The sequence below is a fragment of the Phodopus roborovskii genome, unplaced genomic scaffold (assembly GCF_943737965.1).
Source record: "Phodopus roborovskii unplaced genomic scaffold, PHOROB, whole genome shotgun sequence".
In the NCBI taxonomy this organism is placed as follows: Eukaryota; Metazoa; Chordata; class Mammalia; order Rodentia; family Cricetidae; genus Phodopus; species Phodopus roborovskii.
Window position 1 is genome coordinate 16,058,198 of NW_026126461.1, and position 11,803 is coordinate 16,070,000.

The 11,803-nt window shown below is 42.5% G+C and overlaps 1 protein-coding gene across 1 annotated transcript in view; it reads right to left on the reverse strand.

The window, feature by feature from the left end:
• The window catches only part of Ptprm (protein tyrosine phosphatase receptor type M), a 449,915-nt gene that overhangs the window by 201,504 nt on the left and 236,608 nt on the right, over positions 1 to 11,803 (reverse strand). Inside the window, exon 13 of the mRNA XM_051190901.1 lies at positions 3,616 to 3,690. Coding sequence (XP_051046858.1) covers positions 3,616 to 3,690 — 75 coding nt within the window. The remainder of the gene's footprint in view (positions 1 to 3,615; positions 3,691 to 11,803) is intronic.

The following is an 11,803-nucleotide window of genomic DNA, read 5'->3' on the forward strand; positions in this document are numbered from 1 at the left end:
TTGAGTCCCAGAAGTCATTTTGTTTGGAAGGATTTTAGGCCACAGGCCTTGCCATATTAGATGCATGAACAAAATAAATGGATGATAAAAACTTGCTCAAGGAAATCCTTCTCCACATTACCTCAGAGTTGGGTAGGTAATTAAATCGTAAATCAAATCTTCATATAAACAGTCTAGCCATATTTATTTAATTAATCCTAAGTTCTTACGAACATTTCTAACATGTTTAATTTTCTGTTTTCTTCCAAAAGCAGTTCTATATTACTCGGGTTTATAACCTACCAGCAGGAGATGGACTTAATCTAATAGATTAAAAAAATAAACCAGGAAGAATATAATGTAAACGTGTCTGCTTGTACCGTAGGTGGTGAGAGGCTTTGGAAAAATGGTTTCTATTCATTTCAATTAAATGCGTGTGCGTGTGTGTGTCTGTGTGTATGTGTGTGAACGAATATTGTGTCAGTGTGTGTATGTTTGTGGTTGTGAATGTTTGTGTAGAATGTATTGTGTGTGAGTATGTATATGTATTTACGTGGCTGTGTATATGTGTGCATGTGTATGTGTATATGGCTGTGAGTGTGTGTGCAAGTGTATGTATGTTTGTGGCTGTGAGTATGTATGTATGTATGTGTGGGAGTATGTGAGTATATGTGTGTGTGTATGTATGTGGCTGTTAGTGTGAATGTATGAGTGTGTATATGTGTGTGTGTATGTGTGTGAACGTATATTGTGTGTGTATGTTTGTGGTTGTGAATGTTTGTGTAGAATGTATTGTGTGTGAGTGTGTATATGTATTTATGTGGCTGTGAGTGTGTGCAAGTGTATGTATGTGGCTGTGAGTATATATGTATGTATGTGTATGAGTATGTGAGTATGTGTGTGTGTATGTATGTGGCTATTAGTGTGTATGTATGAGTGTGTATATATATGTGTGTGTGTGTTTGTGTGTGTGTGTGTGTGTGTGCACGTGCAAGTGCATTGGCTGATTACATGTTCTTAGGGCTGAGGACAGAGGCTTAAGATACTGTCCTTAGTGCAACGCCACAGCTGTTTATGTCACACAGTCCAAGTCTATAACCCCACCCCCTTTCTGGCTGGCCCTGATATCTTGCATCACTCGCTCCGTAAGTTCAATCAAGAGGCACTGTTAATGTCACCAGCACAGCCCCCAGTCCTGGGGTCAGGACAACAACAGGGTTGTTTTGTCTGGTGTTATGTGAGCGAGATGACCCTGTCTACGCCAAGACTATCTGCCATGCTCTGCACACTGGCCCAAGAGGAATGAGGTTCAAAGGCTTGTGTCCTCCTGAGAGCCTCCCAGGAGGCTTTCAGCCCTCACCTGGACTTCTGGGGGGCGCGATGTGGCCTGTCACAGTAAAATGGGCGATGAAGAGCCCAAGGGACCTCTATGTTTTGTTGGCTCCTGGAAGATCCAGGACTGGCAGAGTAGACAAAACAGTTGATCACAGATAGGAAAGTTAGAGCGGTAGGCCTCCTGACCATTCACTACTAAGCCACTGACCTCACAGGAGGGGCATGAGCACATGTCCCCCTGTGGCCTGCCATCTACTGCGGTCTTAGTCTTTGCTTTCTGACCTGTAGGATGCTCATGCCCCACTCATAAGCATGCATAGGTATGTATTTGGTTGCTACGGACACAAATAACCCTGGTGACAAGATGTCCGGGCAACCACACCAATTAAAATTAAGACTAAGTATGTAGAGCCATGGCACCTTGAAGGGGCTCAATATCTGTCATGAAATGATTGCATGAAGCCTTGGGCTTGGGAATAAACCTACAGAGAAACATAGTGTAGCTGCTGGGCGCCTGCTAGCTGTTACAAATGAATCATTAATGAGATGTGAACGTATGTGGGTGAGCCAAATGCCACTAAATCAGAAACAAATATGGAAGAATAACTGTGGCCTTCTTCCTGCGTTTTGAGTTATTCTGACCCCTGGTTGCTTCAGACCTTCCTATACTACATGATACAGGCAGCCCAACTGCAGCCATGAGAGGGATGGTGGTCCTAACTGTGGTCACACTGTGTGTCCTTCCCACAACCGCTCCTGAGAGGATGCTCTGCCTCTGAGGCCTGCTTTGTTGAGTATCTTGTCAGCCACAGAGTTTACCGAGGACACTTTGCTGTGGAGTGTCACAGACCTCCACACCACGTTTCGTTTGATGGCAGAAGTAGAAAAGATGGAGAAGGGAGCAACTTAACCCGTTTTCCTTTGATTCTGAAGCCAACTCATTGTTAATGACTCACTTACAAGACTGATGCCCAGTCATATGTCACAGGGGAAGCTGGTTCAGCCCTCAGGGATTCTGTGTGGCCCTCTGTCGGACACTGAACTGGAACACTAGTCGATCCCTTAACTGCCAGGGTTGGAGAAGAGAGGAGCCATGCTAAGAAAGAGTCTGCCTGTCTTTCAGTTGCTTTATCGGTGGGAGGGGTACATGGGAAGTTTGGGAGAAGAGCGAGCCACAATAAGCAGATCTTGAATCGGTGAGAGAAACATTGTCAAAAGCAACCCGAAAGTGAGTGAAACGTCAAAATAAGCCTAGAGTTCTAAGGTTCTAGAACTGAAAACTGAAAAAATGCCCAGGCTCCTAAAGCAGGAGGAGGCAGAACTAGTCTACACTCCCTTCATCTTCTCAACCAATATTTTTTTTCTTGAACACCATTGGCTTGATGTTTTCAAAGTACAACCACCTAGGCAGTTACAGAGTCTCATCATGAGTTAAGTGCAGCATGTTTCTTAAACAGATGTTAAAGGTTCTTCCAGGTACAGAGAGAACAAATGCTCAAGTGGGAAATTAGGTGAGGAGCAGGTGTGGGCTTCCTGCTTGGCTTTAGTGATGCCTGAACTCAAGCACCAGCCTGTATGCCGGGCCCTTTGGAGACAGGTTTCTGAGTTCGGACTGCATGACGTGACTGGCAGTCTTGACTGTGACTTGCACTGCTGCACTCTAGAGTTCACTCAGCACTCACCGCACCGGGACTCATTTACGGGACTCTTCTGTACAGAGATGCTCACTTGGATTTAGAGCTAGGGAGTGTGAACAAGCTACCCTCTTAGACTAGAGATAAGGGTTGGGCTCCATGGCTCTAAGCCACTCAAGGTTCCTTAACTTTGCTAACTTTGATCATTTTGGTAGTGCATGTGCAAACTCAATCCCGAAAGGTGAAGAATGGGCCTTTCTAGCTCTCCAATCTCAACGCCTTTTTAGATTAATTTGGAAAGATGGGAAATACTTCCCCCACCCCCAGCCCCCAGCATTTTCTTGTGAAATCCTATCAGTTGGTGTCACTGCTATTTCAAGTTTGGCAAATTTCATTTCTCTTTAACATTAGTGTAGAAAGGAACATACCAACAGACAAAACACGCAATGCAAGCATGCAGTGGGGTTGGGCTTAATGCATGGGCATAAATGTGCACACAGAAGAGGCCAAGCATATCACTTAAGTTAATGCAAGCAAAGGTCTGCGCCAAGGTTCTAGAACATTCTAAACAGGCCGTAAGCAAAGGAGGGGATGTGGAGGGGAAAGGAAGCTGAGGAAAATGAGCAGGGAATGGGCAAGATGACTCATCTATGCTTGAACGTCTGACCTGTTAGTTGGCCGTCGCCTGCAGCAGGGACGATGCGAATGTAAGGTGTTGTAAGCTGAGTCACGATTATCGCAGCTAAGGCAAAGGAGGATTCCCAGGTCAGCATGCATGAGGAAAAAAAAAGCCAGACTGAAGCTGGGCTAGCAAGGAGAATTCCCATCAGTATAGCAAAACCATCTCAACCTTGTTCTGAAAACAGCAGAAAAGGAAAGGAGGAAAGAACAGGAAAAAAAAAAAAAACCACATACACACAGCAAGGTTTCCGTCGTCTTCTGAATTTGTTCCTTAACTGGCTTAAGAGATACTATTGGAAGCTTCGCCTGACACCCTGGATACATCAACCCAATAGAAAAAGAAGTAAAGCCCCCCCACCCCCAGGGTGTTCTGCGCTGAGCTGAAGGTCGGCATCGACCGTGGTGAGAAAGTTCCTTGCTAATGCTTATGAGTCTTTAAATCTCCTTAGACCACCTTAAACTTTGTGGCTGTGTCAGGGTTACCCTCTCCCCACATCTACCTTTGTCTAGAGGGCCATATTCTTTCAACTGAACACGTTTTTATGCCATTTCTACAATAACGGAGTTTCACGTAGCTTTCTATGAGGAACGTCTAGCCCCCTCCCCCCCCCACACACAAAAAGAATAAAATAACCTATCTCCAGGACAAAATAGAAAATACCTTTGCCTTTGCTAACATTGTCATAGTTAACAGGTGCCCAAAGAAATATTTAAGGTTTTGAAGTGGACCATGCTGGTCTCTTCGTGTGCCTACACAGCTTTGTGTTTAAGCCGTTAACATTTATGACACACAGATATTAAGTAAAAAAAAAAAAAAAAAAAAACAGAAAATTAAAATGTCAGTTGTAACACAATGCAGCTGGAAAATGATGCAAAGAGAAAATATTGGAAAATTAAGAACAGGCTTGCATGAGAGATTACTAATTTACGTGGAGCAGCCTGGGTACTATTAGAATGTGACAGCGAATAAGAAAAATAGATCATCCACCATCTGCAGACAATTAAACCCCAAACTGCTACAGCGTAATATTCCCAGCTATCCCTCTCCACCACTCAAATGTTCCATACAGCATCATGGCTATAGGGACCGAGCTGGGAAAGGGCTCAGACTGTCGGCGAACACACCCTAGCCGCACCCTCCGAGATGAATGGACTATTTGGTCTCATTTTCTCAAGGTCTTATCAAGATCACTTTCCAGGACTGATCTGGTCAGCAACTTGGAATATAGCTGTAGGTAGCTGCGCTCTCTAAAAGGCTATTTTGGAGGCTCATATGCCAGCATTGGAACCAGTTGTGGGGGCCACACACTTGGAGCTTTTGTTTGGTCGTAGGACACTGGTATATTTCTCATATACAGATTTTGGACTACTTATAGGAACGTCTGATCTGCTCTACATTTGGTAAAAGAAAAGATGATTTTATAGGAAAACAGAACACCTATCAAATACCAAAAAAAGTGGCTCCTATGAACTCACTGTACTCAGAAGTGGCTACGAACAGCAGATATTTATAACTCAAGAAGAATTCAAACTGTAAGCTCACATAAGATGTACATTATGAGCATCGGGGAGTGGAGTAACCATTGGGTCTGTTTCCTGATGTGTAGACTATATTAGTGATTACTGTTTCAGTTCAATAAAAACATTCTAGGCTTACTACCTCTTTTTACAAGTTTTATCAGAAAACAGCCTGATTCGATTATTCCGGCGTCATCTGTGGCCACTCTTGTTCACCAACACAGAGCTGAGGCTACTTGTGACAGAAAAGTCACATTCTATAAAAACCTTGAAAAAACACTTGTTCTTGATGAGCTAGCCCCTTAATAATTAATATTTTACCTTCAGTGCTGGAGATCGACTCAGAGTCTAGCACACGCAAAGAAAGTATTCTCCTACTGAGTTACAGTCCCAGCTAAGATCTCTATTTTCTGGCTTTAGGTGCTAAAAGCTTCCTGGCCCTACCTTACCATGACAGGCAGATTAATTTATAAAAGACATTATTACAAAATTTGCCAAAATTAAGCCAGAAATCTCAATCCAATCCTTTGGAGAGAAACACTAGAGGGATGATTGTAGGCCTTGCTTGAGTTTGCATGTGCCCATGGACAGAGAACAAGGGAGGCTGAGGTCTCTGGACTGCCACCGGGACTGCGTGGAAAGTGAGCTGGAGTTGTTGAATTGCTCCCCCATACTTTGGTGAGACTCATGAAGAGTGGGTTTGGGTTTGGAGTCCGAGGAACTTGGGATACATGGGACTCTTTAGCGTCTTATCTTTTTGAACTTTTCAGGGGCTAAGACATTCCTGGATTTACATTACCAAGTCAATTTTGGATCAGGAAAATAAAGTATTTCTTCACAAAATGCTGTATGCTCCAAGTGCTAAATCCACAGCCTGAGCCTGAACAATGGTGGATTAGCACATGCAAGTGCCCTACTCAAGCTTTTGTTTGCTCACGAATTGAATGTGAGTAATTAAAAGGACTCTTAATTAGCTTTACATCTCAACAGACATCCTTCTGGGGTCTTTTATCAGCACACTTCTACTCTGTAGTGTGATGGCCTAGAAAGGATGGCATTTCTTTGAACAAAAGAATAAAAGAAAAACAGTGTTGGAGAAACTTCTCCAACAGCCTACTGATTTAAAAATAAATAAAAAGAAAACATTCACATTTCTGAATGCAGTTGGAAATTGTATCAGAACAATAGAAATCCTTCACTTTCCTCAAGGTCTCTCAGCAAAGTGAAGCTCACATTCAGTGGAAATTCAGGTCAAACCAAACGCCAAACTTACAAACAACAAGACATTCCCCCAGAGAACGTTCACCTTAAAAATTGACTCTCAGAATAATAACTTGTTCTCCTCATGTCTAAGGATGAGAGCCTGACTTCTCTGGCTGTTTGGTAAGAATTTAGCATGTGTTTGTATATGGATTTGGCTTTGATTCCTAACTGCCCCATAGTTAGTCTGAAGGCATTGCAAAGTGAGGAAAAATTTAGCACTTACAACCTTCTCCATGCATCAAAGCTACCCACAAACTCTTATCAGCTCACAACCCTCACAAATTGATATGTCTGTGTCTAGACCTCAAAGCCTACTGGCTACTCTATACATAACACACAGAAGGCATCGTACAATTCTTAAAATAAGTAGAATATAGTTCCTGTGACTGTATCATTAAGGAGAAACATAATTGCATTCTAGTATGGAAAATATTACCTTATGGAAGATTAATATACACAGCTTAAGCTAGACGGTGTGCCAATTAGAACGAACATGCCTCATTTAACCTGGAAGAACAATTTATTTTAAGATAGACTTTGATTTTTAAGTGTACACCATCAGCTTAGAACTGCTCATCCACAAAGCCTTTTAAAGTCATGTGGAAATGTTTCTATCCTAACAGTTATTATTCTTGTAGAGGAGCTTTTAAAGTATATAGAAGTTAAAGAAAGTGTATATACTGTAATTATTCAGATGTAAGCCAAAAGAGAGATTCAAAAGAACTGAACTAGTAAAACTTCGAATGTGATTTGTAAAAACACAATAAACACTCGGAGAAGTAGAAATAGTCAAAAGCTCTCCAATCATTCCATGGTACAGCCTGGAATGGGCAGGGTTACATGAAAATGCCGTACAGATCCTATTACATGGCACCTTCCTCTAATTCAAGAGAGGAGGGTCTGTGATGCATGTATCTATAATCACCAATCAAACTAAGGTCATAGCAACCCAACTTTTCCCTGGATCCACAAACTAAAGAGGCATAAAAAATATGGGCAACCTATCTGAACAGGGTGTCGGTGGCAACACACCTTAGCTCCTGTTTTCCCTGTGTCTGATTTTTATAAGACTTTATATTCAAGATGATGAATGTCAAAATACATCTTTGGAATATGATTAAAATAATCACAACATTAATCTTATAAATAGTATAAAGTCTAGTCTTAAGAGACACCCTTGTACTCAAAATTATGAGCTAGCTCTTTGGGAAGATAAATCCACCTGGGGACCTCCTCTGTAAAGGCACTTGTCAGCAGTCAGTTCCTGGGAGTGTGGAGTGCTCCGTACACCCACAAGCTCTCCGAGGAAGGCGGTGTGAACCCAAGGCTCCACAGTGCCATGCCGTCAGCCATGGGTGGTGAAGCACACCTGTGGTGGGTGTGAGAACTCTTTATCCCATGACACGGAAGTCACCAGATCCATCCCATTCCTCTGCTCTGACCTAATGGTTTAGATGGAACCCTGAACTATAAAAGGATGTTTTAGTGTAAAGAAGGGAGATGCTTCTCACTGAGAAAGAGCTGACTCATCAGCTGAAGCTTGATGAAGCCATCCATGTATGCAGGTCTCAAAGCAGCATAAAATCATACCATATGCCTAGAGGGAGATTGTTTCCTGAGGTGTGTATGGGACTATACTCTGCAGGGAGACTGTTTCCCGAGGTGTGAACTGGACTGTGCCCTGCAGGGAGACTGTTTCCCGAGGTGTGAACTGGACTGTGCTCTGCAGGGAGACTGCTTCCTGAGGTGTGAACTGGACTGTGCTCTGCAGGGAGACTGCTTCCTGAGGTGTGAACTGGACTGTGCTCTACAGGGAGACTGTTTGCTGGGGTGTGAACTGGACTGTGCCTTGCAGGGAGACTGCTTCCTGAGGTGTGACCTGGACTGTGCTCTGCAGGGAGACTGTTTCCTGAGGTGTGAACTGGACTGTGCTCTACAGGGAGACTGTTTGCTGGGGTGTGAACTGGACTGTGCCTTGCAGGGAGACTGCTTCCTGAGGTGTGACCTGGACTGTGCTCTGCAGGGAGACTGTTTCCTGAGGTGTGAACTGGACTGTGCTCTACAGGGAGACTGTTTGCTGGGATGTGTACTGGACTGTGTTTTTTAGGAGACAGAAGTGACAATGTCAGACAGTGAATATTAAACTGTGTTTTTTTTTTTCTGCCTTCCCCCAAAGACATTATTTGAATAGGGTTTGCTGCTGTGTAAATGTTTGCAAATGACTGAAAAAATATGAATGGGGAATATTTAGCCAATCAGGTCATCTAATCACCCTTTGGTGAACTGAAAAAACAAATTATAATATTGATGATATCTAGCTGATGGAGAAAATGATCCAAATCACCATCTCATTCAAGCCATTGTGAAGACAGCAAACTTGTCAGGTTTCCATATTTTCCAGGATGTTGTTTGTATAATTGTTTAATGATGTCATGAACAGGGTGAGGGAGAGCTCAGTGAATTCACATTAGATTGGGCAGTGACTCAATACTGATAGCGAAGGTTGGACGATTACAGTCTAGAAGTACCGTCCATTAGATCTCTGCTGGGTGACGGGCCATCAGCAACAGTGCAGAGATTCCGGACAGGAGGGTTCTGGAAGCTGAGGGTCACCCCATCACACAGATCGCTAGGTGAGTCACTCTGGCTAGTCAGTTCACCTCCAAGCCTACACACATTCTTCACCTTAAGTAGCAGAGAAGTGGTTGCCTCCCGTCTCGTGCTTGAGACAATGGCAATGAAATGGGAGAGGGGTGCATGTGTGATGTGTGCAGCTGTGATGGTGAACATAAAGACTGACAGACTGCCACCTGAAATGCATTTACTTACTCAGACCATCAGGCTAAGTGGAATGTAATGGTGCAGCTTCCACAGGGTTCTTCTTGATCAGGGCTGTGTGCTCTACATGGAAGAGTGTGGTGCCTGATTCAAGGGCTTTGTAAGGCTGTGATAATTATTAGCTGGTAGCATGTGGCAGATCGTAGGATATAATGGAAACCATACCTTCATATACCACTAGTCTACTATTGTGTCAATCGGGCAAGACGTTAGAAAAATGAAGCCCCCCCCCCAAATCTTTATAAACAGATGGATGGTAATAGAAACCACAAGTCCCCATGAACAAACACACACCAAGGAGCTGAGCATCCCACCTAAAGCTTGCTACAAAGTGCAACGAGGAAGATTTGTTAACCCTGGACTGGAAAAGCGTTCATAAAAGAATGCACGAGGAGCTGGAAAGTATTCAGGGACGTCTCAGCATATCGAACTGTCTCTTAAGCTTGGGCAAGGATAATATCATGATGGGAGATGCCATTATGTATATATGTTTCTCATACTGGTTAATGAATAAAGCACTGTTGGCCAATAGGAAAGGAAGATAGGAGGGACTAGGAGACAAGGAAGAAAGAGGAAGTAGGAAGGAGGAGCCAAGATGGAGAATGCCGGTCAGCTCCCCGGTAAGAGAAATACATAGAATTCAGCAGAAATGGGTTAATACTTAAGACAGAGCTAGCCGATAAGAAACTGGTACCTGGCCAACAGAATTATATCTAATACAGAGTCTCTGTGCATTAATTGGGGGCTGGCGCGGCAGCGGGACCAGACCAGCGGTGGGAGGAAAAACCGTACTCCTTATGGCGCCCACGTGGCTACTAAGAACTTCCACTTAAAATTTAACAAAAGCTTAAAAAAGGGTTTTACAAACAAAAGAACAGAAACAAGCAAGGCTTCTTACAGCATTTTTCTCAGTTGGACTCTGACTTGCGAGAGACAAGCAGATTGCGCGGCTCCTTTAAGGGAGGATTCCTGACTCAGCATAAGCGGCAAAAAACTGCACGGCTTTTAAGAAACTCTGCTAACAGTTTATTGGTGTGTATGAGAGATGGCGATGGCAGTGACCACATCTCCAAGCCGGCAGCATCCTTGCTGGATGGCAGCAAGCAGACCAAGGTGGTGACCACAGCTCTCAGTGCTGGAGGTAATATAGATGCCGCCATGTTTGATAAACCGCCGCAGAAACAACTATGAATTTCATTTTAACAATGTTGTTGTTTACCAGATAAAAGACTCGTGGCCAGAAAAAGATAAAGATTTACAGTAAAGACAGATTCATATTAAGTAAAAGCTAAAGGTTTACAGTGTGTTTTAAAAAATACGTAGGCTTGGGGAAAAAAAAGAATAAATTAAATGGTTTTAAATAGAGAGGAGCTGGGTGTGGTAGCACACACCTTTAATCCCAGCAATTGGGAGAGAGAGGCAAGCAGATGTCTTGTGATTTCAAAGTAAACCTGGTATGCAGGGTAAATTCCAGGACAGATAAGAGTTACACAGACAAACCCTGTCTCAAAAAATAGAAAAGAAAGAGAATAATAAAAAGCCACAGATGGAGAGAATCTGGATACTGTACGGTATTATATTGTCTTTGTATTGTTTGATTGCTAAGGAAACAACAACTGTTAAAGGAAATGCTGGATTAATTCAATTTATATATTTTAAAAATGCTTTGACTCCAAAATTTAAGTCTAAGGACAAGTTACTGGGGAAAAGGATTTCTATTTTTGTTTCCACAGAAAATGAAAAGCTGTGGATTCCTTCTAGACTAATGTGTTTTGATCAAGCCAGACCGCCTGAAACAGAGTCACTGGTGATCCAACATTCAAAACAGCTTGAACAAGGCAGCCTTGCAGACTACAGCCAGGATTTCTGTGCCTTCTTAGGATCCCCATAACAGCACCCCCTATCAGCAGGAAGTAGTTTGGAAAGAACGATGCCCAAATTCCCAAATATTGTTTATAAATGTTGGTTATCATTTAAATGGGGTTAGTTATAAATGGTTAATGACCACAACCAATCTCTTTTTAAGGGTAAAAAGGGATTATGATATAGATATGGATACTTTGTTTTCGGATGGATTTTCATTTATTGATACAATTTAAGGTCAGTTTTGTGACATGTATGTTTCTCCTTTTGTTTAGGTATTGTGTTTATATAGCTCATTTAGAAATATAATATATAATTTAGTACAGTTTATAGATAGTACCTATGATAGTCAGATATTATAGTTAAGTTAGTTAAGATTTCTAGATATACAGACATGTACTTGAGATGGATAGGCATTCCTCAAACCTTTCAAAGAGCTACAGAATACAACATTTAAAATGGTTTAGGGTTTTTCTTGACAGTGAGACATAATTGCTCCTGGCAACACCATCTGATTCAGAAAGGAAGATGGACATCAAAGAAACATGTTATGGAGTTTGCCTCCAATATGGCAAGACTAGCCATTTAGACAAGATACTGCTCTTGTCTGGATGTTTGACTTTATACTGTATAAACTGGACATGCAGGACCCACAGAAAAGTGACTGCTGATTCAAGATGGACATTGGTACA